General features: G+C 35.8%; 1 protein-coding gene across 2 annotated transcripts; it reads right to left on the bottom strand.

The window, feature by feature from the left end:
* Positions 1-4975: 4975 nt before the first annotated feature.
* On the bottom strand, positions 4976-27725 carry LOC101745146 (sodium-dependent noradrenaline transporter). Of its 2 annotated transcripts, XM_038011481.2 has the most exons (13): positions 27626-27725; positions 27419-27548; positions 24905-25022; positions 23091-23263; positions 22071-22246; positions 20568-20682; positions 20354-20485; positions 12158-12481; positions 11190-11309; positions 8382-8582; positions 7985-8128; positions 6667-6795; positions 4976-5767 (listed from the first exon to the last, which is right to left on the bottom strand). In XM_038011481.2, the coding sequence occupies exons 2-13, from the start codon at positions 27479-27481 to the stop codon at positions 5609-5611; spliced, it is 1854 nt and encodes a 617-aa protein (XP_037867409.1). In that variant the 5' UTR covers positions 27482-27548; positions 27626-27725; the 3' UTR covers positions 4976-5608. The 2 variants fall into 2 exon arrangements, with proteins under 2 accessions (XP_037867409.1, XP_062524543.1); XM_062668559.1 differs by lacking the exon at positions 23091-23263 and having other exon boundaries at positions 22071-22202; positions 27419-27672.
* Between the last annotated feature and the right edge of the window lie 5 nt (positions 27726-27730).

Here is a 27730-nt window from a genome sequence, read left to right as displayed (position 1 = left end):
TATATTTTTACTTGTAAGTTAGTGACGTTTATAAAAATGTTAATGGGCATCCTCCTCGTTAGTAAACAGATAGTAGTATACAGAAAACAGTATTTCTCCACTATTTAATGGATGTTATTATACATATAAACATTCCTCTTCAATCACTCTATCTATTAAAAAAACCACATCAAAATCCGTTGCGTAGTTTTAAATATTTAAGCATACATATGGATATAGGGACAGATAAAGCGACTTTGTTTTATACTATGTAGTGATATATGAGTTTCTTTTATATATGTAATTGTCATATCCACACTTTTCATTGAAATATTACGAATAGCACAGATTGTGAAAACGTAAAGCGCAGATTATAATTTGTTCTTATTCGTTGTCCGCGTCACGAAAGAAATCGCTTTCGGCTATACGACCGTTTCCTGTGATTTCAAATCCAGCGTGTTTGCTTTTCAAAGCAAACTACTCTACTGTAATTGGGTCCGTCACTGAAATACATTTTCCACGACATTATTGGTTGAGAGTCTGCCGTTGCCACACAAGTCCCGGAGTGCACTCTACGCCGGGACCGTGTTCCCCGCAACGCCAATTTTTCAATGACCGTACATTTCCAACTGGATGCACCCTCAAATACAATTACCGGGCAGGAGGATGCCGTAATGGCGTTGTTGTGTCTCCATTGTACGGCACGTGCGCTATTACAATTGTCTTAGTGGAACCTAAGCATTAACGTAACCAGATATACGGTCGCGGAAGAATACTCTTTGGCCCGGTATTTATTTACGTAAGTAAGACTTTGTTGTTATCCAATAAAATATTTTTACATTGTTCCCGAAAAAATAGAGACACATAGGTACATACATACATAATAATATGCGGTAATATTATATTATCTTTAAGATTTTTTCTTTAATAACAACAAAGATTTACATCCAAGACCACAGCCCACCGTATATTATTTTTAAGAATATATTACGTATTACGCTAGTAATCGCCTCAATGAAGTTTTTTTTATTGCCTATATTGGTGGACGAGGTGGTTTGATTATTTATTACACGATGTTATTCCTTCACAGTGGAAGTCAATCGTGAACATTTGTTAAGTACTTATTTCATTAGAAAGATTGGTACCTGCATGCGGAATTCGAACATCGGCGCATCGCTAGATACGAATACATCCTTTAGACCACGACGACTTTGATAGTGATACGCGATCGGGTGAAATACAGCTACTTGTATTATTACATTTAAATTTGGTGAATTTACTTAACATCCTTATTAAAATTAAACTAATTCAAGTTGGACTAGCTTGGAGATTAACTATGTCGATCTAACGAAGAATCAGCCGGCTCCCTTTATTTCAGCCGGGAATTCGTAATACAAACACTGCTTCTTTATATTTGGTGCTGGTAGAAAAGACGCGCACGCAACAAAAATATTTGAACAGATATGCCTAGTGACGTGACTACATGAAATGATTTACATAAACACATTCGTGGCTCAGTAGTAAGGCGCTCGAAATATAATGGGATCACGCGCGCGCAACGTATTCAAAGCTGCACGCTTGCGTATGGATGCATTCAAAGTATCATCACCTATAGCATAATCTGTGTACGCCGCGAGGTACAAATATTCACGATTAATTACCGTCCACAGGTGTCGGTTTGTTGTAGCAGTTAATATAAATCACGGCTGATCATTGATCATGAAGCAATAAAATTAGAAATAATAATTTAAAAGAACTAAAAAAATAAGCGTTAATAGAAAATCCAACTAAAAAATTTAAAATAATTTTTAATTAATTTGAATTAAAAATAGTGTAAGAAAAAATGATTTTATTGTAAAAAAGCGTGGGGTGCGTGGTATCAGTAGTTATAAATTTTAATATTTTATGAAACAGATATGAGTAGAAGGGTTATTTTGATAATATCCTGAAAAGAGTCCCACGCTTTTTTACAATAAAATCATTTTTATTACACTATTTTTAATTCAAATTTATGTAAAATTTATTTTCCATTTAATTAGATTTTCTATATTTTATTAATATTATTATTTATTTTTCATTTTTTTACTGAATTTCAATCTTTTCAATATTTTTTATCGGTCCTTGATAAGTATGCCAACTTTCGAGTTAATCCGATGTTTTGAAGGAGGTCAAAATCATGTTCAAAGATTCCGTTACATACTAACATACATACGTCTGAAGCTAATAAAAGCGTATTAAAAATAAAAATTGCATAAATGTATTTTTTTGACATCAATGGGCATATAAAGTCGCTCGCGGAGCAGACCGCAGGCCCAGAGTCTAACTACCCTAAGAGACTAATCTTACACTCTCTAACCCAACGTCCAATCTCGACCCGGGGTCAGGACCCGGCTACAGTAGGGGGGTTCCCTCGACTAACATTACAACCAGACCCGCGGCGCCTACCCGAAGACGCCCGACTGACGGTCGTCGAGGCAATCGACGACGACCAACGCTATCAGTCTCCATGGTACCGCATCCGGTCAGGCCGCCCGGGTGATTCCACTTATATTCCAGGATACCCTGCTGGGTCAGAACCAGCCTGCCTGGTCAGAACGCGATACACCGCCAACCGGGTTACTCTTCACGACCTCGACGACGGCAACGGGGGCCGCAGCTGCCAACGCTTCGTCCTATCCTCCTGCTGCCAGCGCGGCAGAATGACGGTAGTGTGCGGTGCAGCCTCCATCGCCTCAGGTCGTTCCGTGACCATCACCGGGAGGAGGTTGCCTTCTTACAGGGGCCAGAGCTGGACGAATTCGCTTCTCCGATTACCGGCTGCGTGGGGTGACACGGCACTGAGAGAGAAGAAGAGTTCTGCCTCTCCCGTTCCACTGCTACGCCGCGCTGCTCCGCGAAAGCATAGTTGTACACGAGCATGAGCTCCGCGTATCCTTGCAGCCATTGCAGTCGTGTCCCGTGAGCACCTGCGTCGCCCGTAGGCGGGGTTTGTCAGTCGGTAAGACCACGACTCGAGCACGGTCCTCCGATATTGGAGCCTCTCTGCTCGTTGGGACGCGGTTCCCCCTGGAGCGGAGATCGAATCGCTATGTGTAATCCGAAGTCTCAGGAAGTCGTCCCGATAAGCACGCACATCGTCTCAAACAAGCTGGTGCGGTACCCCCAAGTTTTGGCAGTGTCAGAAGTTCGATGAACTTTGTTAAAAATATTTACATATTTTACCAACATTAATTATAAATGTATAAATTTCACGCTTCTTAATAATGTTACAGTTGTTATTTGATACTACACTATTGATACTTAGACCTCATGTCTCAACGTGGGAACGGCATTCACGTAATCAAGTCAATAGACTGCGGTAACCATTTAGCAGCAGATGTGCCATGAGCTATATTTTCAATAGACGCATTTTCCACGCATGTATATTTTTAATCTTCAATCTTCTATTTCACTTAGTAGTTCCATCATTAGTCAATATTGCGTTACCATGTTTTCACGTATGTACATATCGATAGACTTGTGAGGCACACAATCAATTCCATGTATGCTGAATAGGATTTCAGTCCCCGAGCAACTTGATTATTAAACCGAAACAAACCAAACCTATGTATATGTATATGCATAATGTATTATACTGGACAAGCGAGGAAACTAAGATATTCATTGTATTGCATGTAGCTAGAGCTCTGCAACGTAGTCTAGAACGATATAATTTCGAAACTCTGATTTTAAAATAATACCAAAAACTATACACTAAAATCAGCTTTCTAAAATTTAGAACAAAAGATACCTATTCAAACGTAAACATACATTTATTTAAAACATTTTGCTTAAAGTCAAAATCTTTTTTTAGTATATACCTATATAAAAGAGAAAGTCGTGTACCTACTTAAAGCATCATTTATTTAAATGAATAAGAAATAGAATAATAAATCAAAGCTGCTTAAGTAAACATGTTTAAAAATTTAGAACATTCACTGATACATCTAAATTGGGTTTCTCAGTTTATAAATAGTCACAGGTAACTTGTCGACAAAAATCAGCAAAGTATTCAGATATTCTAGACCTTCCAGGGTCGAATTTCATAATTACGCTCATCCATACAATTAGTGCTCCTTGTGATCAAATGCGGGTCCTATTGTGATTCAATATGATTCAAAGGGCATAGTATGGGCTAGTCCAAAATGAGTTCTCTTTCCACTGTATAAATAAGCTTTAAAACTTTTAGTGTGTGGTGTGGGTCTATAATAGCACCATTCATCTCTTCCCGTAGGTGTCGTAAAGGCGAACATGGGGCTTACTAGAGAATAGGCAACATTCTCCGGGTATTATACTTGTATCAAGACACTGGGATCCCTAACCAGCATTTAGTGGTTGAGCGTATTGTGTCTACCGTATATATACTATGTGCTCACACGGCTGGTTAAAGGATGACCTTCCCCAACCGCAAAACAAAAACACTTTCCGTTCTTAACAGTGAGAAAGTTGTTGAGGAACACTATTGGGAATTCAGTGTCGTGGGTAAAAGTGAGCGGTCGCATTCATAGCTCGCATGTATATCTCCGATATTCGCTTACCAGAAGGCGAGCCGTGAGCGAGACCTTATTTTGCTAATAAAATGTAAGCGAAAAGTATTGCGCTACTTTCATTTCGGAAAGAATACAACAAAAATAAACGAAATAAAGTTTTAACGCACTAGAAAGATGTTTGTTGAAAGGATAGGAAACGACATTGATTGTAAAGACATCGCTCCGAAAGTCAAACATTTTGAACCGTACAATTCGCGATATTGAAGACAAATAAAATTGAACGGTAAAATGGAATGATATTGGAATCGCTTTCCGCGAACACTGAATCTTATAATGTGAAATTGCAATGCCTGACAATATTTCATATAACACACTGTAGAGAAAAGAAGTCGCGTTAAACTTAAAATGATTTTAGAAGCAAATCTCAAAGATCTTGAAATCGTATAATCTAAATAATAACTAATCAATTTAAACTTTTAAAAATATATTGGTATTATTGAAAGCACACAAAAGCATACAAATGAAAAACATACACAATACTAATAATTCAAACATTATCCTCTAGCACGTTTTCTAAAATGATAAATGACAACACACTCAGCCGCAGACGTAACATTATTAAAACTAAATTACCGATAGACTGAAGTGCCGCAGCATAAACAAAACACAGCTTTTAAGCTCGGCATACGCCCGACTGCAAGTTTCCCTTAAAATAATTATCGAGGAAGTTGCGGGATGGCCTGATGTTCTTGGAGTTTGCAACCGTGCTCTCAACGTTCCGCGAATCTTGTTAGTGTATGGTACCATTAGTTTATCTCTCGGAGTGGCAAGCGTGCTTAGAATCGTTTCCTCTTTGCTGCTATATTATAGCCACACTTGATGTATATATCGAATTGGTTTTAAAAATTTGAATGTCTGCGATCTCTGAAAATCTATATTTCTACACGAATAAATCACAGATATGTATTTTTGAGATTTGTATTTTTGTGTTGTTTTAATTTCATTTATGAATTCTACTTTCCAAAAATGCTTCCTTGTCAACAGTTCAACTTATCACAAATGCATATAAAAGTTAAAATAAAAAAATCTATAAATAAGCTTCAGTTGTCTGACTCTGCTTTGAACCAACCACTAGAAGTCGTTAATGTATTCAAAGGATCGGCTTCATAAATATTTGTCATAGACCTATCTAAGCTTGACAATGATGTAGTGGACTTTGTCTTCACCATAATTGGCATATGATCACAATCGATGACGTCCTACAAACAAGAAACCATTTAGATTTTTTTATAGAGTGATACGCAGCGAGTCGTGCATCTTTGATTTTTGGCCTTGACATGTGATTCCGAGTCGATGAAAGGAATTTCACCGGTGAAATTTATTGGACTTGTATACTTGCAATTCTCAGACTGCTTTTATTATTCATTTTATTTGTTGCGAATTCTATTGGGGCCATTTATCAATCGATGGTCCAGATTGTAGCCATCGCGACGGATACAAATATTTGAGTCGGAGACTTCAATACATTCCTTGCGGTCGGCAGTTAAAGTTCTCGACTAAAGCTTAATTCGGTATATTATTATTACTAGCGGCCCGCTCCGGCTCCGCTCGGGTCTTTAACAAAAATTTCAACGATATTTGACGTTGTTTTTTTTAATAAAAGAACACTTGTTGCGGCGCAACTATAATAGTTAAACATATGCTGTCGGGACACTTTTTGTAAATAATAATGTGTTCTACAAAGTCGTAGCACATTATTTTATTCTATCATCAATAGTTTTCGCAGGGCACGCGACGTAAAGAATATTTTAGGTATTTTTTACACCTAGGGTTAGTTAAATTATTGTAGTTTTAGTAAGGACCCCAAATTTTTTTCGAAAAAGATTATAGCCTATGTCACTCTGGAATAGTGTAACTTCCAAACAATAAAACAATTTTTCAAATCGGTTCAGTAGTTTCGGAGCCTATTCAATACAAACAAACAAACAAATCTTTCCTCTTTATAATATTAGTATAGAAGTATAGATAAGGGGAGCTATTTGAGTTTGAATAATTTTGCTATAATTCATGAAATCACATCAGAAAGTATTTTACAGTTTGTCGTCGGTGTATTGTGACTCTTTTCTCCAGATTAATATGGGCTAAAACAAACACTCACGTCCAAGATATTACAGTTGTGTTTACACTGTCGATGACTTATTGTTTCGTCGTAGTTTTCCCTTTTTCTACGATCTTCCGCATCAGGCGGTCCGTATCTTTTATTGGAATTGAAAACTGCTGCCAAATTCTGAAAGCGACAACTTTGTTTGACTCAAATGGGGTCTGTAAATGTTTAGTTAATTATCAATATTAACGTTATCAGAGTTGACGTTTTTAAATGTTAATGAATAATTTTAAAATTATTGCAAATAAACTGGCAGTGCTAAGATTAGAATAGATGTTCTGAATGTAAAAAATTGTACGGTAACAAAGTTTTTTTTCTTTTCTATATTCCTTTTAAAATTTATTTATACGCGCGTATTTAGTGAAGGAGCGAGTATAGAAGTCTACTAATTGATATCTAGTTCAAAAGTAATAAACTTGGTAGAACACAAACAGTTATTCAATAAATCATATCTTCAGGTAGTTAGGTAAATAATTTTGATTTAAATATATAGACTATTTCCAGGGAAGGCAAATATATATAATACACTATACTATATTTTATATACTTGGACACAAAATTACTGAAAAGTTAATTAAAATCGAGGCGTTGTCAACGATTTTCAAAATATGTTATTAAATCAATCGAAAATAATTAAATATGGTATTGATTTGAGATATCTAAAATCACTTTCTTTTTTCCGCATTATTTTAAAATCCAATTTGTATTATATTAGTATTATTGATTTTTTTTCTCAGCTATATATTTCGGCTTTTATTTTAAAAGGCTGTGTATGTTGGGCTGCAGGGCGGGATCGATGGAGACAGTTGGTTGACGAAATCGGACGGAGTCACGATCCTCAGCAGTGAGGAACCGATCGAAGAGAGAGAGTATGTTGGAATGCTCCAATCTGCTCCAAAGTGCTCTCTGACTTTTTGGAACTTGTCAAGTGATCTAGGCAACCTCACATAAATACGATTTCAGCAATTTAAAGCGCCTTATATTTTATTCACCAATTAATGATTCGACTTTTGAGACAACTTTGTGACTAAAGTTATTTTTTTTATTCCCATCAACAACAGCTCAAGTAACTTCTTTCGGTATTAAACACAGGCGACAGGTAAATTTAAATTATTACCTTTGTATTCCTTATTAAACTAAAGCTCAAAAGGTGTTTAGTAATTGATAATTGATAATAGACATAGTTAATAAAAATATACAAATTAAATTATGAAGATTAGCGTCTTTTCTTTTTCACTTCATTAAAAAAATAACACAAAATTGGAACCAACTTACACTTGTATTAGGTGTAAAAAAAAAAACGTGAACTTACATTCCGAACGAGATATCTCGCTAGTGTCTTGATCTGAAAAAACCCCACGGTCGTCAGCGATATTACAATCCACAAAACCGCCGATACGTTGTGACTGAAATCTGTCACTTGAGTTAAAAGATAGATTTTTTGTATCAAAAACATCTGAAACGTATTAGCTTATTAACACTTAAATTTAAAAATATCATAAAAATAATCGTTAAAAAAAAAGTATATCTTTTAAAGTCAGCAAAACCATTTTAACGATAAACTAGACGCGTGCGTTAATAAAGTGAATTGATTTAGGCGATTTTTTTTTTTTAAATCTGCAACAAAAGCCGCAAAATCGCATTGAAGGACATTCCCTAACTAATACGTTACGTAAGAACATTTCAAATATCATCCGATCCCCGCTTACCAATAACACTATAGGCAACAACGTCCAGCACATTGTCCAAAACTTAGTTGGCTTGAAGCCGAGCCAGAAATGTATATCGGTCGAAAATCTCTGTACCCCGTACACCCACATGACTACGGCCACTCTGAAGCCACCCAGATATAGAACGGTAGCTCTCAATCCAGATAACAGACCTTTTATTGGACCCGCTGTTTTCACGGACTGAAACGAAAAACAAGCTTTTTGTACAAAACTGTAAACTTAAAATTAATTTTGTGCAGTAAAGGCCATCTTTAGATGTTATTTTCCTCTTTACAAGGCACTTGATATAAAATGTTAAAAAAATTAAATCACCATATTCCACTATACATAATCTGAGCATAATACCGTCACACACTATAAAAAAACAATAATAATATGACATTTGAATTCAGAACTAGTCATTCTGATATGAATATGTACTGTGAGATGTGAATATTTCCCATTTTCAATCCTTATTAAACACTTGTGATATTAAAACGGATAGACAGAATTACATTACAAAAAGCAGCTATGGAACAAAATCACTCCGTACGTGTATTTTAAAAGAAGTCTTAGGAATTCAAGAGCTTGGATGACATGCATTAGTTATTATGTAACCGATGACATACAAATAATACCGAGTAATAGACTAGACTAATACTACTATTGAGCAGCATTTTAGTCAGAAGATTAACCGATTTCACGCTCAAAGCTCTACAGAAGCTTCTAAATTTTTCCGTTGGATTAAATGTGGACATTAAAAAGCTTCAATGATGGTTTTTGTTGTTGTTATTGTTGTTGTTATTGTTGTAGTCCTAGGGTACCCCGCTGGTACATAGGGCCCTCACAAGTTGTCTCCACTTCACCCTATCGTGCGCTTGCTTTTTACAATTATTAAACGGTGATGGCAGTTGCGCCATTTTGGGAGTAATATACATTTTATATGTATAAGATGTCAAAATATTAGTGCAGTTCATGAGAAAATCGTCCAGCCTCTTGGCAACATCATGTAATATAACCAAGAATGCTCATCTCACACAAACACAACTAAAAAGCAACGCTACTTACTTCATAAGAGCATATTTTGTCACTATACAAATTCTCGACTGGCAAGACCGACTTTTAATAAATCTTGCTAAATATGTGATTAAATTCATTTAAATCACTTTACTCAAGTATAGTAAGAGTAAAATCTTTTGTTTTACTGACTGGTGATGTTTTAAATGTACATAGTATAAATTATGATATTGAAATGCAAATCGTAATGGAATTATGTAAGTTAAATATTCACTAGGTGATGTTTTTTTTTTTTTTATAACGCCATCTTTTTATATCTTTAAAGCAGTAAAAATAGTATTATTATTCGCCAATAGATGTCGGGAAGAGTCATAAAGTTGATTATCGATAAAGTTGATTATTGCAAAACACGAATAAAACAACATTTTCTAAAAATAAATCGTTGCTAGATCGATTTATCGCCCCCGAAATCCCCTGTATACTAAATTTTATGAAAATCGTTGGAGCCGTTTCCGAAATTCAGATTAAGGTATAAGATTTCCTATTTTGTCATCTTTTAATAAGTCAAGTCAAGGTATTTTGTGTGATGTTTCCTGCTTATTGCCAGATAATAAGCAAACCTAAAAAAAAGAATTTAAGGGCCTAAAATACGACACTATTCTTTTATTTATATTCCAAAAACGGAGGCAAAGTAAGTTTTTGTGTACACGAAGAAACCTTGTCAAGGCAGTTCTGTATACGATATTCGAACTGAAGCAACTGGGACAATGAATTTTTTGTACGACCACTGAATGTTTTATGCCAGTCGAGTTGCTTAAAGGGAATGACTTTTTTAAACATTCTGTGGTGCCACGTTTTTTTTTTTTTTTTGTGGATTCTATTTTTATTTTACCTTTTAAAATTGACGATTTAGCTTCACAAACAGTACCTAATTTATGGAGCAGGCAACTTTTTGCGAATACGAATACTAGAGTATACGTTATACGACTTAACGTTTCTAATTACGCGAATTCTTCGGAGCTACTTTATATGTATATGTAGGTACTTTAAAAATATATTTTACTATACAAAATTCCATTGGGACAGAAACTAACGAAAAATATTTATGACCTCACGCCGTTCGATTTACATTTAACATTCTACATATAAACAAATCAAAAAAAAAAAAACAAATCTAAGATATCGAATTTAAACAATTAATTTTATTCGAGCTCGAGATAAAGATAAAGAATGAGTATATCAGAGGAAGTGTGTAAGTGGCCCCGGTAAGCAACAAATTAAGGAGCGGACGGTTAGCGTGGTATGGACATGTGATGCGTAGAGAGAAGATGCATGTGACTAGGAGATGTATGGAAATGGTAGTGCAAGCTAGAGGGGGAAGAGGTCGACCGAAGAAGACATGGATGGAGTGTGTGAATGACGATATGAGAGAGAGAGAAGAGTGAGTGTTGAGATGACGGCTGATAGAAGAGAATGGAAGAGAAATATTAGCTGTGCCGACCCCACCCAGTGGGATAAGGTGGAGAAAAAGAAGAATTTTATTCGAGCTCATCTCGTGTTAAAAGATACTTTAAGTTAGTAGTATTATGTTACAAGTTTGTTGTTTTAAAATAAATCTTACCTGTATTAAAAGCTTAAATTTATCATGACTTTGAGCAAAAGTTATTTACAATTATTTCAATTCGAAATAAAATAATTAAATATTTACAATATTTATAACATTACATACAAATATATTGTTTGAATAAGAATAATTTCAATATGTTAAACTCCGCAGAGGTTTGCACTAACCACTATTATTGGAAGGGACAAACTGAATCCAAGAAAACAAAGAATCCCAATAATGTAAATGTTTTTAACGGATCTGAATTCGCTCTGTAATAGCTTAGACATGGTTGTCGTCAACATCGTCTGAAAGAAATGACATGGAATTAATAAAACTGACGTAGCAAATTTTCGAACTCATATCTATGTATAACTCGAATTTTACTGCCTCATCAAATTTGTTAAAAACACCCAACAAATAAGCAACGTTACGGTTATTTCTTTCAAATAAATTAGACGATTCATTGTTGTAATTGTATCAGTGAGCTCATGGTTCAGAAAATGTTAAGTTGTACAGCCTATATAAATTCACATTGAATTCACGACTCCTGAGACACAAATTCGAAATTTCAAATATACGATATAACAACTATCCGGTCCTCCAAAACGGAACACATGACTTTTTCGCGGTAGATACAAGCAAAAGTTTTCATAATTATAATAAACATGTAGCTTATTACTGTATATTATTATCGAATATAGCGTATTATTATTAAAAAATGTGATCCGTCACGGGACGCCTGGCAGATGTGAAACATCGACATTATTTTGTAAAAGTAATATGCAGAAAAGAACAGATTGTGATAGAAACTAAATATATCATAATGATAAAATAAAATATACACTATAGATATCCGAGCTCAGTGTAGCGAGAGAGATGGCTTAACGCCGGATCGAGTGGGAGAGAATCGCACAGTCGATTGCGCATGGCGACGCGTCGCCACGGCATGCGTCACCACGCCAGAAATCGGCTTTACATGCGGCTATAGATGTTTCACATCGATAATTTGCGATTCAAAATCATTTAATTTTAAAAGTAGACTGTACCTACTCATGTAGAAACTGGCTTGAGCTGTTAAGTCATTGTTTAGCACTACCCCGTCTATTTTGTTAGTAGGTGGTTTTATTTAAACGTGCATATTGTTTTCACTTACGAGGTACGCCATCGAAGCGAACATGATGTTAAAATATATGTAGAACGTATACAATTTGTGCGTGTGAAGAAATTCAGTGCTCATAGGTAAAATAGCGAATACAAGATAATGCGGGTTCACAGAATCTTCCACTTCTACGCAACTTTTCAAGGCCAAATACAATATTCTCACGATCCACGCTCGAACTAAAGCGGATGTCGTGAATGCTACCGTAAAAGCGACTACAGCATTATCGACCATCGTATAAGGCGACACGGACCCGTAGTCATACAGTCCCAAAAATCCAATTCCAAACGTGTATGAAATGTGATCTATAGATAATGTCTGAAACAACAGTCACATAATTAGTGTTTGTTTTATTTTGCCGCACATTCATAGCCATTTAAATTAAATGTTATTTTTATTTATACTTCTTCTTCTTCTTCTCAGTCGTGTCACTCTTGACAGAGTGGTCGTGATCGTCATGTAGTGTTCGAAGGGGCAGACTTGATGCGTCACACGATGTTGCGCCATCTCTCCCTGCTCGAGGCCATTCTACTGCACTCATTTAGGGGACCTCCCACTGCAGTTTTAATTCGGTCGGTCCACCGTATTGGTGGCCTCCCGCGCGGTCTTTTACCATCAACGCTTCTCTGTACAACGAGGCGTTCTATGGACCGGCCATCTCGTCGCAAAACGTGTCCGAAGAAATTCACCATTCGAGACTGTACTATACCAATTTTATACTTATTGTACACAAAAAGAAAATACAATAAAAACAGATTTAAAGAATGTCTAAATACTGCTAATGTTCTTTTTCAATTTGTCAATTAAATTTTCTTCGTTATTTTTTTATGTTTTTTTTCCCAAGTCGGAAATACCATTAAGACTACTTTTACTGTATCCATTACAGCTGAGCTACGTTCTCGATCACGAAATCTGTTAAGTATTCAAAGCAACTACATTTCTTAATAGGAAAAACGAGAAAATTGAATTTTAAACTATAAAAGTCGTTTTAGTACTAACTACATAATATAACTGTATAGTTTTATATATAGTGGCCGTTGTATGAATCCCCCGAGGGTTAGATATAGACGGTCTATAAACGGCTCAACAAACTATACTCAAAATACGTTTTTCTGCTTTACTTGGTACCGATATGTTAGTGCACGATAGATTTTTATTTTTGTACGTATATTGCCATATTTTTGTACGTATAGAACCACTGCGTTCATCCACAGTGCGTTTCCTGAAATATTTTTTGCCAAGTACCACCCGGCTTTGGAATGAGCTCCCCTCCGCGGTGTTTCCCGAGCGCTATGACATATCCTTCTTCAAACGAGGCTCGTGGAGAGTGCTTAACGGTAGGCAGCGGCTTGGTTCTGCCCCTGGCATTGTTGAAGTCCATGGGCGACGGTAACCACTCACCATCAGGTGGACCATATGCTCGCCTGCCTATAAGAGCAATAAAAAAAAACCACGGTTATTAATTTATTATATAAGCAGTAATGACATTTCGATAGATCGAACTTAATTAAATTAATTGATCATATAGTAATGAGGGTAAGAAAATCATTATTGCTAACTATCATGATCTTCGCTCAACGAAAATCATATGGCTCGACAAGTGACTAGTAATAAATACAAAATGGAGTCTGTGATTCAATTTTATCTCACCAGTCCAAAGGTAATACATAACACATCATCCGCTCCAGTCAAATCATAAAGTTCATATACCGGTGGTACGAGGCATGTAAAATTTAATCACAATCTTATACGTTGCAAGATGAGAACATTACCTAAGCATGACATGTAAAAGTATGAGGTTCACTTGCAATATGCAAGTAGAAAAATTCGTTAATATTTATAAGCGTGAAATAAAATCAGTCACGTAGTCACTCAGCGATTCAATCACCCAGTTCACTTTATGAGTTCATTTTTTTCTTTTATCACTAGTGGAATGACCTCTTGGGAGTCCGCACGGGTAGGTACCACCACCCCGCCTATTTCCGCCGTGAAGCAGTAATGCGTTTCGGTTCGAAGGGTGGGGTAGCCGTTGTAACTATACTGAGACCTTAGAACTTATATTTCGAGATGGGTGGTGCATTTACGCTGTAGATGTCTATGGGCTTCAGTAACCACTTAACACTAGGTGGGCTGTGAGCTCGTCCACCCATCTAAGCAATAAAAAAAAAAAAAATTGCAACCTCTCGTCGGATGGTCTGCAAGAAGTGTACGAATAGTCGTACACTTATAGAAACGCTTGCTAACTATGGATATTTGACAGCGGATACTTATTTTGACACATTTTAAACGTCCACTCATAAAACACACTGTGTTTAATCTGAATCCCAATAACACATAGTCGACGGTCCGACTTATACATCATTAAGATTTTTTTTATTGCTTATATGGGTGGACGAGCTCACAGCCCACCTGATGCTAAGTGGTTACTGGAACCCGTAGATATCTACAACGTAAATGCACCACCTACCTTAAGATATGAGGTCTAAGGTCTCAATTATAGTTACGACGGCTGCCCCGCCCTTCAAACCGAAACGCATTACTGCTTCACGACAGAAATAAGTAAGGGGGTGGTACCTACCCGCGCGGACTCACAAGAGGTCCTACCACCGGTAATTACACAAATTATAATTTTGCGGGTTTGATTTTTATTACACGATGTTAATCCTTCACCGTGGAAGTCAATCGTGAACGTTTGTTGAGTACGTATGTCATTAGAAAAAATTGGTACCCGCCTGAGATTCGAACACAGGTGCATCGCTCAACACGATTCGATCGCACCAGACGTCTTATCCTTTAGGCCACGACGACTTCATTACTGTGGATATTTGACACAATATAAACGTGCACTCGTAAAACACATCTGAATCCCACTAACGCATAGTCGACGATCCGACTTATCATACATCTTTAAAATTATACTAAACTAAGACGACAAGGTGGCTTTTCAATAAGCGACGACGATGCATAATCAGTATCTTATCTGTTTATGTTTTCAATAGAGTTGTTGTGATAGTGGTGACCGCACCATACAATTGCAGTCCACAAATGTGATTTTTGCTGCTATACACGTGAGGCCAATGCTATTATATTTCTCGGTAAAATTGCTATGCTTAGATTTGATTTCCAATAAAAAAAGTCATAGAACAACAAAATAATTCAAATTATGATTTACCTAATCGAACAATTCTAATATTAGAATTCGCAAGTGAGCAATTATTTAATCATCGCCAGCATACACCATACATATAAAATGAAGGAGACGCTATGTTAAATGTGCTAGAAATACCGAGTTTCAACTCCAAGAGGTTGGTTCAGATAAGTCCACTTAATTACTTCGCAAGATGAAAGATTTACGCCTGAATAGCTCTGCAGCGTGCTTTTATCAGTCGGGAATAATATTAAGGTATATCAAAATCAGCTTTGCCTGAGCAACCTCACCTATACCTTAGGGTATATCGTATTTTTTTGTATTAAGAAGTTCTAAAACCAGAATTTAGTAATCATTAAATCCGTAACAGCGAAACGAATTAATTTCAAAGCGAAAACTGATGTAGCCTGTGAAACATGGAAATTTTCGATAAACTGGAATGCTCCGTCACATATCCAATTATGTACAGGATGCATGTTACGAGATTAGTGTGACGAGGTATCCATTAGTGATGCCTGTAAACTAACCTCCGTAGAATGTTGACAGCGAGCCAACGAAAATGCAACGTTCAACATTAATTACGCAGTGTATCGGTAAATTTTCAATGGATTTCCGATGTAAACATACAACCATTTCGCTTATACGTATCCATCATGATTATGTGAATTTGTAAATCAGAAATAAACCATTCAATTTATATGGTTATTTTCCGGTATAAGTTTATGTGATTCCAAAAGATATGCTTAAGATATATTTGGATTAATTTGACTACAATGTACCAATGTAAATACAAAGTAGATGATAGAATTTTTACAAAATAAGGATTGTAAAAACTAAAAAATGTTGCATGTTTGACTAGGAAATTCTCTCTCGGAAAGTCTCTATTAACTCTCGGTGATTTTAGGCATTCCAAACAGAGGTCATCGTTTCCGTCGAACTTGTCGAATACGACGAAGAATTCGACATGCAACTTAACTCATGAACACAACCCACTGAGTTCATGCCGGATCTTCTCAGTGGGTCGCGATTCTAATCCCGTGCGAGATTTATCGAAACACTGTTCTCTCTGTTCTTCTGAGTGAGCAAGTTTTTTCAGGCTCGGTACTGTGAGTTCGACTACCAGTCATAGCGAATCCAGAATTGGTCCTAGAGGCTAAAAGCAGAGATATAGACAAAAGAAAAGAAAAAATAAATTAAATTGAATCTAACATTAAAGCTAGAAGACGGTCGATATCTAGTTAGTTTCGGTTTTATATTGACTTGCAATGCTTAAACCATTTTATTAATATCAACATTTTTTTTATTGCTTAGATGGGTGGGCGAGCTCACAGCCCAACTGGTGTTAAGTGGTTACTGGAGCCCATAGACATCTACGACGTAAATGCGCCACCCACCTTGAGATATCAATTCAAAGGTCTCAGTATAGTTACAACGGCTGCCCCGCCCTTCAAACCGAAACGGATTACTGCTTCACGACAGAAATAGACAGGGTGGTGATACCTACCCGCACGGACTCACAAGAGATCCTACCACCAGTAATTACGCAAATTATAATTTTGCGGGTTTGATTTTTATTACACTATGTTATTCCTTCAGCGTGGAAGTCAACCGTGAACATTTGTTGAGTACGTATTTCATATATTAGAAAAATTGGTACCCGCCTGGGATTCGAACACCGCTGCATCACTCAATCTTTCATCTTAAAATGGTCACTTAGATCTAATACAACAGAAATTAATCAATTGTAATAATTGTTAAAGTTGGATAAATGATCATATTATGCCTTTGAAGTGGACAAACGAACAACATTTTGATGGCTTCATAGTCCTTGTAAATTAATTTCTTTGAAATTGTACCACTCGATTTGAAATTATTCCGCTTAACGGGAAGCCCTACTGGATACCTTGGAGATTTCCACACAAGAACAAGAACTAAAGTCCACATACGTTATCCAGACAACCTTGTAAATTTTAAGGGCGTTAAGTCTATCAAAATACATGCGATGGAATATTCTAGAGAAAGCAAATTATAATATAATATTACTTGTATAAGAGAGAGATTATTGAAAAACAAGCAGGCAACCTTGGAAACTGGTTGTTGATGCTAAGAATTTCTCATTTAGTTTCATGTTATTACAAACTTAATAATGTTTCTCTGCACAACACGAGCTTCTAAACAATAATTAGCTAGTTTTACCTGATATAATATAGCTTTCTGTTATAAAGGTATTTTCTATATTTACGTCATGAACAAGCTAATTTACATAATTATATAGAATCTTTGTTGAATATAACAATATGCTCGTTTATATTTTAATAAACTTCCATTTTTATGTAGCCATTGATTGTAAGGTCAAAAATTAAAATGAATAACAAAATAGGTAAGTATGTAGATAGCGGCCTAGCCTCTGGTATTGCCGTTGTCCACGAGCGGCTATAACCCCTTAGCATCAGGCGCGTCTTATGCTCAACTCCCACTACTGCCAATAATAAATAGTAGTTTAAGAAAACTAAAAAAATACGCTTTTATAGAAAATTCAAATAAATAAATTTGAATTAAAAATAGTGTAAGAAAAAATATTTTATTTGAAAAAAAGCGTGGGTTGGTTTTCAGGATATTATCAAAATAACCCTTCTACTCATATCTGGTCATAAAATATCTATAACTACTGATACCATGCACTCCACGCTTTTTTTACAATAAAATCAAATTTTCTTACACTATATAATATTTTTTGTGTATCTCAGGAATGTGGACAAGATAGGACTATCATAACAATTACATTATTATTTTAGCAACGTTTCGGTCTTTTATTAGACCTTCATCAGGCATCTGAAAATTACACATAATTGATAACCTACAATACAAAAAACAACAATTGTCGAAACTACCATATTTACCATAATATGAATTTAAATAATCCCTATCTTACACTGCACTATAGGTTATCAATTATGTGTAATTTTCAGATGCCTGATGTAGGTCTAATAAAAGACCGAAACGTTGCTAAAATAATAATGTAATTGTTATGATAGTCCTATCTTGTCCACGTTCCTGAGATACACAAAAAATATTTTATAATAATTATGGACGACAATATTGATAATAGTTTCTTACACTATTTTTAATTCTAATGTATTTTTATTTTCTATTTTTTTTAGTTGGATTTTCTATAAAAGCGTATTTTGTTAGTTTTTTTTAAACTTTTATTTATTTTTCATTTTTTAGTTGAATTTCAATTATTTCAATATTTTTTCTAATATTGAATTGTCATCGGTCCATAATAAGTATATCTGTTGCGTTGTGAATAAGAGTGGACTGTATTATTAGTTTGATATTTTTACTGTATTATTTATCTATAAGTGACAAAATAAAGAATTTAAAATTAAGGACTATAAGAAATAAGAAACAGATGTGTCGCCCTTGACGGCTGGAAATGGAAAAGGGTAAAGCGCCTTATTCACGTTCCATCTTGCTGTACGTCCCGCCAAGGCCATGCACGATGCACGATGCATTTAGCGCTTTATTCACGATCCATCACGGCTGTACGTCAGCTCAAGGCCGCGGTGCTGGATGTATTAAGCGCGAACAGAATAAATCGAACGAATTAAATGAGGTTTTTAATTTATTTAAAATGCCAGCTGTTTTATCAAAACGCCAAAAATGGGAGTCCTTCTGATGTTGTCAGCAGCAGCAGAAGAGAGGCAAAAAATAGCAAGAGGTTTTGGATGATTTTTTTAAACGTGCAGAGTATACTCAAATAATTAATATAATTTTTTACGCACGCTTTCAATCCTTGCAGCTTCCCCTAAAATGGGCCTTAAAAATTGTAATACGTTTATTATTTTTGGTTTATTCATATAGTCTGAGCTTGAGACATTCCACAAACATGTGGAACTTATATCTTTCAATAAATCTTGAAAGTGTTTCACGATCCATTTTGACGTGCAGTCTCCTCTCGAAACAAGCTCTAAATGTTAAATCTGCTGTACAGCAAGTCTATACACGATCAAGCACGCACGACGCAGGACCGCTGTGACGTACGTCAGCGTTATTCACTGTCTATCTGCACGACGTACGCGGTGGTGGGGGCGCTCGCTGGATGAAAAATTGGTCGTGCAAATCCAGCAAACAATTAATAATAATTATCGACGTACGTCAAGCCTATTCATGATCCTTTTGCATCGTGCATCGTGCATGGCCTTGGCGGAACGTACAACAAGATGGAACGTGAATAAGACGCTTAAGGCGTCATAGCGGACGTCGCTCGTTGACACCTTTGACGTTCCGAATTCAAACAATATCCAATTTAGAGTTAATCCGACGTTCTGAAGGAGGTCAAAATCATGTTCAATAAATATTCCGTTACAAACATACATACGTCTGAAGCTAATAAAAGCGTATTAAAAATAGAACAAATATAGATTGCATCAGATACTCTTATGCTATAATTTCAGTGTGATGCTTAAAAATAAATAAAACTTCTCATGTGTTCGATAATTAATGAATAAATGTGGAAAGAGAAAAAAATACGCTACTGTGTTCTTTCCACGTTCTTGTCATGATGTTACCTTATGTTGATTCATTGTCGAGCCTTTAGGCATTGTTAAAACCAATAAAATTTGTATATAACAAACACTAAGAGTCACAGCGGCGCATTTTTTTCTTTCTTATGCTAGATTTTGTTTTTGGTAGATTATATTAATTACTGGCTGACTCGGCAGACTTCGTAGTGCCTCAATCGATAAATTTTAATAAAAAAACCTAAACTTTTGTAGGTATAAAATAAACTTAAAACAAACAAAAGGAATCTGTCCGACGGGGGACGAATCAAAGGAAAAACAAAATTGTTATTTTTGTTTAATTCCGAGCATTTTCATATTTATTTACCTTTTAAACCTTCTCTGGACTTCCACAAATAATTCAAGACCAAAATTAGCCAAATCGGTCCAGCCGTTCTCGAGTTTTAACAAGATTAACGAACAGCAATTCATTTATATACATATATAATGTAAGCAATAAAAAAAGGAAAAAAAACTTACGTACGAGTGAGGTGCCTTTATATCCAATATTTGTACAAAAGCTGTCGCAGCGTATGACTTCGTTGTCATCACGATAAACAAAACAGTTATAAGTGTTGAAAATAATCTAAACATAGCTGTCAAACGAAACAACTGTAAACAAAAGGCGTGTTTTTTTTTTTTAAATTGTCGCTTAAACATCATAATGTACGATTAGAAACAAATTTGTTCAAACCTTAATCAATAAATCGGTTTGAATGGTAGAGAAAAAGAAATTGAATATCCAGACTAATGCCATTATGAACAATTTCGTAGTCAACACGTGTCTGTCAACTTGTGAAAATGTCTCCCTGTAACAAATTATTCGTATTAATTTTTCGACGATCTACTTAACAACCTTAATATGAAGTCGTCGTGGCCTAAAGGATAAGACGTCCGGTGCATTCGTATGTAGCGATGCACCGGTGTTCGAATCCCGCAGGCGGGTACCAATTTTTCTAATGAAATACGTACTCAACAAATGTTCAAGATTGACTTCCACGGTGAAGGAATAACATCGTGTAATAAAAACCAAACCCGCAAAATTATAATTTGCGTAATCACTGGTGGTAGGACCTCTTGGGAGTCCGCACGGGTAGGTAGCACTACCCCGCCTATTTCCGCCGTGAAGCAGTAATGCGTTTCGGTTCGAAGGGTGGGGTAGCCGTTGTAACTATACTGAGACCTTAGAACTTATATCTCGAGGTGGGTGGCGCATTTACGTTGCAGATGTCTATGGGCTCCAGTAACCACTTAACACCAGGTAGGCTGTGAGCTCGTCCATCCTTATAAGCAATAAAAAAATTTAAAAAACCTTTCAATTCGCAGCTAACTATTAAATGAATCCTAGAACACTCACTGGCAAATAAAATATTATGCTAAAAACACCAACGAAATTATATTCACAAGAAATATTCATCGCGATACCTTTGACCTTTCACTGTTATTACCATGTAAATATTTAAACTTTGAACTTGATGGAAACGCTTTGAAATCTTTTCACGGTCACATAAATAAATGCATAGAGCAAAGACGGATGAGATTGTTTGCAAGATCTTGGCTTCGTGGCGTAATATTATGTTCAAAGTAATTCTAGGTTAGTTTCTTTCAAGGGCTAGTAGAATAGCGGAAAAACCTTAACACCTGAACATATTAATGTTAGATTTCTCTCTTTTTTTAACTAATTTAATTCTACGTGTGCTTATAACCCTACGTTCTATTTTTAGAGTGGATTGCAAAAAAAGTATAACAAAATAATTTCATCACACGTCTATTTTAACGGCCGTCTGGTGTAGTGGTAAGTGACATGGTCACTACACAAGGGGGTCGCGGGTTCGAATCCCGCCAAGGGAAGATATGTGTATGATAAATATAAATGTCTTTTCCAGGGTTATGGATGTATATTAAATATATGTATGTGTATAATAAAAATCTTACATTTATATCCGTTATCTGGTACCTGTAACACAAGTTCTTTACGAACTTATCACGGGACCAGTTAACGTGGCGTGATTGTTAGTAAATAATTATTTATTAAAAAAAAAAAAAAAAAATTTTTTTAGAGCTCAACTGAGTGTATTTTTTATTGCTTAGATGTATGGACGAGCTCACAGCACACCTAGTGTTAAGTGGTTGTAGGAGCCCTTAGCCCCATCTACGACGTAAATGCGTCATCCACCTTGAGATATCATATACTTACATGTAGTTGAGATGAGCTGATGTAACGGAAAACTTGGTGACATTGTTCTCGCGGCATCTCGATATAACGTCTTGGACCGGAATACAATGTTCCGCTTTTTGGCATCTCGTCCACAACGGGTATTCTTGTAAGCTGTAGATTAGGTAGCGCATTGAGTCCGCTAAGTACGCCGCGTTCTGGCATTCGATACCGTTGTTTTAGTAAAACGTTCTTAACTTCAAAATTACGTTGTCAATTCAGATGTAACGTCCAATATTTTTTCCATAAATTAATTGTGTATTCGGGCTTGAAGGACATAACAGCTAAGGCAATAGGTAATAGTCTCTGGTTGGTGCTCACCTTTAGCTGGATTAAATATGCGATCCCATTTCCGAAGCGTTAATACAACTAGTGACCTATAACCCAACATTATCACTGGTGGTAGGACCTCTTGGAAGTCCGCACGGGTAGGTACCTCCACCCCGCCTATTTCCGCCGTGAAGCAGTAATGCGTTTCGGTTCGAAGGGTGGGGTAGCCGTTGTAACTATACTGAGATCTTAGAACTTATATCTCGAGGTGGATGGCGCATTTACGTTGTAGATGTCTATGGGTTCCAGTAACCACTTAACACCAAGTGGGCTGTGAGCTCGTCCATCCATCTAAGCAATAAAATAAAAAAAACATTTGTAACATTTTTTTCTATGTCCGTGTCTTGCTAATTCCTATATTGAGAACTGATATTTAATCGTGCTATTCATGGATTGGTACCACTATCTCGGCTTTTGTTGGTGGAAAGCAATCATGCCTATGGAGATTGTCAAAATTTTTTAAAATCTTCCTTTGAATTGAAAGGCTTTCGCGGAAATTGTTAGGTATGCTTTGAATTTAAAAACGGTACTTGCCTCAATGTTTTAATCTATCTATCGAAGCACGCTCACGACTCATTCCGAATACATCGGCTGTCTTGTCTAATAGACCGGGAACGTATGGCTAAACTCTTCGAGCTTGGCTTCTTACTAAAAAATCTTCATAATACTTACTAATAATGTCCATAGTGCAGTTTGTAGGAACAAACCGAAGCTTATCCCCCGTAGAAGCGGATTCAAGTGTTTGTTGCAATCATTTTTTTTCGTGTATTGCTTAATAAAACTATCCATGAACAAATAAGGCATGCCTATCGTCACTTCGCACAAAACGAATTCATATATTCTCACTGCATTCAAGAGATACAATAAAAATGTTAGATACATGAAACCTGACTGAGGTTTCAAATAACAAGAGTTGAAACTCAAAACTAAAATAAAAAATACAAAATGTTTCATTTAAATTATCATCCTTGATTAAAATATAATAGTTTTTAATAAATTAAAGAGATTGCGTTTCAAAGACGAGTCATCAATCTCTCTCCTTCTCGACTTATCAAGGTGTGTGGCGCATTTACATTGTAGATGTCTATGGGTTCCAGTAACCACTTAACACCAGGTGGGCTGTGAGCTCGTCCACACACCTAGGCAATAAAAATAATAAAAAGAAACTTAACCTTAAAATGATATATTTTTGCGTTTTAAGGGTTAATTTGAGATATGTTTCGATACATATTTTAAATCTCACAACATCATTCAATCCCGTAATGGCTGTCTATGTAAAGCTGAACGCGGTCGATACCACTTTGTTTGAGCGCCATAATCGAAGTGCGCTTTGATCAATGTTGACACGAGGTGACACGATGGATCGTCCAACAAACAATAAAATACACTTTGTCCCAGCAGACTTATAGGATGAAGTGTAAAAACGACTTTAGAACCCGTAAATTAATAAAAGTCATTCAACTGTCGTCAAAAAACTCGTGTGTAATATCGATTCTCGGCAAACTTTTGATCATTTAACACCATCACAGTTAATCTTGTCAATTAAATAACCTCTATTATGAGAGTAAAAAAAGTGCATGCTTCATGGCGTACTGATTCATAAATAGCGCTAGGACAACACCCACGACCGACCATGTATGCATCACTGAATCAAGTACGCAGTGTATCATGCTCCACGCTTCGATACCTCTAACATTGACCTTCGAATAATAGCTTCAATAAAAATAGTGCAACTCAACACATGAACGCCTCTCAGTCCAATACAAGGACGAACTTTACAATAAATAATCCGTTACATATTCAATAATATTTTTCAAGATGCTCGGTAACTTTGTCTATATTATTGAAAGAGGTTCTACGAAACGAATAAAGGCCAACATTCGGTACCTACGTCAAACGTTTGATATTTATAATATCGGTTTTGTATTATAATGTGAAATATATATTATCAATGTCACCTATTCACGCAACATTGATCAGCATTGAAAATTCTATGCTCTCGACATTGATATGGGTTTTTACCGAATGTAAATCGAATTAGGGTAGGAAACGAACACACGATCGATTAAGGGAAGCACGTATTATTTCTATTGTGTTACTTGTTCTGTTACTCATTTGTTACAAACAATCGATGACCATAAACAAATAAATGATATCACTAATCTAATAATGACAATAATGAATGCGGTTATATTTGATTTAATTTAATAAAATCAAATCATGATTGATACATATTATATTCCAGGAACAATTACTGTTCGTAGTTATTAGTATACTATAATAATTAAACGTGTTTCGCCCAATTACTGGAATCACAATTCACACCGCTTACATACGGCTGACCCCGTTAATTGACAATTGATAGTAATTCGAAGCGACAGCCATTCGGTCTCAGAGTTCAATGTATCAATTAATTAATGTACCTAGCGACAGTATAATATCTACTTGTCTACTGGAATGATGACATACATAACTTATATAAATACCTTTTTCGCAAATTTTGGAGAATAAATCGAAATTGTATGTCGAACCTGAATATGTGCAAGCTAAGTAAATAAATGTCTTTATACTGTTCCATCGGAGGCGGTTGTCGAATGCGTAATCCTAAAATAATAAAACAGTTTTTAATTAAAGGGATTAATTAACATTTCGAAAGATCTGTTGAAGTAGTGTAATAAATTAACTTTTTTTTATATTACGCAAAATACGGTTTACTTTTCTTGTAACAAAAAAAGAAGTTAATAGAAAAGAGTGAAAGCTAATAGAAACGATTGCCCTGTACCAACAAAACGATCAGTGGAGAGCCAAGTTTAGTTACAATACAAATCCTCCGGTGAAATTCATCCTCTGTGAAATAGCTGCTAATAAGCCTTTTTCTGGTTTGCGGCACGTAATAGTGTGACAAATGTTAGTCTTTCTGTACCTTCTGTACATTACATATATAAACACCTTCGAAAGCATAATGGAAAACAGATCGACCCCATATAATTTCCAGTATGAGTTGTTACCATTGTTAAGTAGATCCTGTGATACTTGTAGCCGAATGGTTTATGATAATATAACTGTCAAGGAAACTGACTATTTTCATAATTAAAATAGAGACAAAAAAGCAAGCATAATACAACAGGGTTGAATTATGGAATGATTTGGAGGAATCTAAATAATAATAAAATTAAAATAAGAATATATTAATTTTATATTATTTGTTCCTCTACTCGAGCTCTTGGCTCGACTTGCTAAGCTCCCGCTCCGAGACCCTCAGGGAAAAGGTGGCTCAGTTTCCCCTCCTACGAAGACCGTATCTCCCAAGACTTTCGTGATGATGGTGACTGTGTGTATGGCAGCTTGTTTCTGCATGATGTGTGTGTTGATGTTCGCATCTAATTTCTCTATGTCATTGTATCGTGCCTGATTGGATAGTGTATTTCCTGTGAACTTTCTAAACTTTATGATATGTTAATTTCGGTCTTAAAAGGTATTTTTTAGTCGTTTTATATAGCCAGGCTCTCCTGCTAGATAGAAACAAAATATAAGTTCTTCAAGTTCGGTTCGTGACCACTTCCTTCTTGCGTCATCGTTAATAGAACCTGTGGTCGATGACGATGTGCCGGCAGAGCATGTGGGAGACATATCCCTACCCCGCAAAGCAACATCGTTAAGTTCTTCGGCTGTAGCATCTGTAGACCTACCCCAAACCTCCCTGTCCCCGACTTCCGACCAGCCGGTACGCCGTGAGTCGCTGGCTAGCATTCTGCCACGTCCGCCACCAGCTACAGACGTGCCCCGGCGATCGCCCTCGGGGAGCGGCCCTATACGCTCTTTATTCAAATGATTCTCCATTTTACTGGGTTTGCCTTTGCCTTGTTAGCCGTATAAGTTTATATAGCATACGTTGCCCGCCCCTCACGTGTTCTGATGGTCGACTCGGGCGTAATGTAGGACTTAGGGGGGCATTATTATTATTAAAATAATAATGTATTATATGATCATTATAATTTTACGGAGTAAATAAAAATTTCACTACAAGTACAGTAACAGTTTTCGTATTAAAATTTTATTACAATCATAACAAAGGTTCTTATTTGTAGTATTTTGTACTAGTCACCCTTTTTTTCGTCCACACCGTAAATGCGCCACCCACCTTGAGATATAAGTTCTAAGGTCTCAGTATAGTTATTATATTATATATGTAGTTATATATATCAGCACTATGAAATGTCAGAAACCAGTACTTTTTTTTACCAAATACTTAATAAAATTAAAGTTTACACGGTTCCACTAAAACATAATTTCTATACCTACTGCTTGTTCCGGCAACTTCCAAAAAATCTGGAGCTATTTCGACGGGAATTTAACTGCCAGCTAGATAACGTTATAACCAAGGCTATTTTTTATTTTAGAAACTCAATTCCTGGTCCACGCATAAAATTATTGAAATCCATGAAATTGTCAGAATTGTTGATCAGAATCAGATTTTAATAGCAAATGACTTTTTGGCGGGAACGCGAGGAATGAAGTTGCGTGATTTGTTTTACTTTGTCTATTTAGTGTCTCTTAAGGTTTAAATGTGTAATAACTGTGGTTTATTAACTGTTTAATATGTGTGAAAGTGCACAAATGTGGGAAAATGAAACGCCGCTGGGAAAAGCCGCTGGACGTAACTTCTCAGGCTCCTCCAAAAAGTCCACTGACAAAATCTCAATAAATTACCACCATTTTACTGAGATTATATTTCATTCCATATCATCTCAGCTCATTTCATTTCATTTTTATCATTTTTCATAAAAATAAGATTATAAATTATAATTAATGACTTAAAAAAGATCTTAGCTACCAGGTCATAAAATCACTTAATAATAATAATAAGCAAATTACTAGTATCAGAAAAGGGGACAGTAAAGGGGCCGAGCGTGTCCGACTAGTTTACTGTTTAATAGGATTGAATTTCTATAATCTTAGAATCGTTATTAAATAATAATAATAAAAAGAAAATAACTTACTCTTTTATCCGAAAAAATGGACACGCTTGAAGTGAAATCCAAAACAGTGCTTGGAAGCGGCATTTTGTTTTAGTTTTTTATAATTAAACTTTAAATAAAAATGTAAGACTTAAAAGTGTCGCTCCATAGTCTTAAATCGAAAAAATATAATTAAAATATTGTATCCATATCGAGTTCGCAAATTAACATTACACTAGGGAAAATTACATCGAAATTGATGATAAGTTTTCATTAATATTTTGAAAGCATGTTATTTACTGATGTAATAGTCTGTCAATACATTATGCAATACATACGTATTCCTGAAGTTTT

This window comes from Bombyx mori, chromosome 1 (genome assembly GCF_030269925.1).
Source record: "Bombyx mori chromosome 1, ASM3026992v2".
NCBI lineage: Eukaryota > Metazoa > Arthropoda > Insecta > Lepidoptera > Bombycidae > Bombyx > Bombyx mori.
Note: the sequence above shows the minus strand (reverse complement) of the source record. Positions and strands in the feature narration are given on the sequence as shown.

Coding starts and splice junctions, on each gene's coding strand:
- LOC101745146 (XM_038011481.2), bottom strand. CDS start 27,481: ATGCCGCTTCCAAGCACTGTTTTGGATTTCACTTCAAGCGTGTCCATT. Junction 20,683..22,070: donor TCAGCTCATCTCAACTACAT/GTAAGTATATGA, acceptor AATTTGTTACAG/GGAGACATTTTCACAAGTTG. Junction 20,486..20,567: donor AAACCGATTTATTGATTAAG/GTTTGAACAAAT, acceptor TTTTGTTTACAG/TTGTTTCGTTTGACAGCTAT.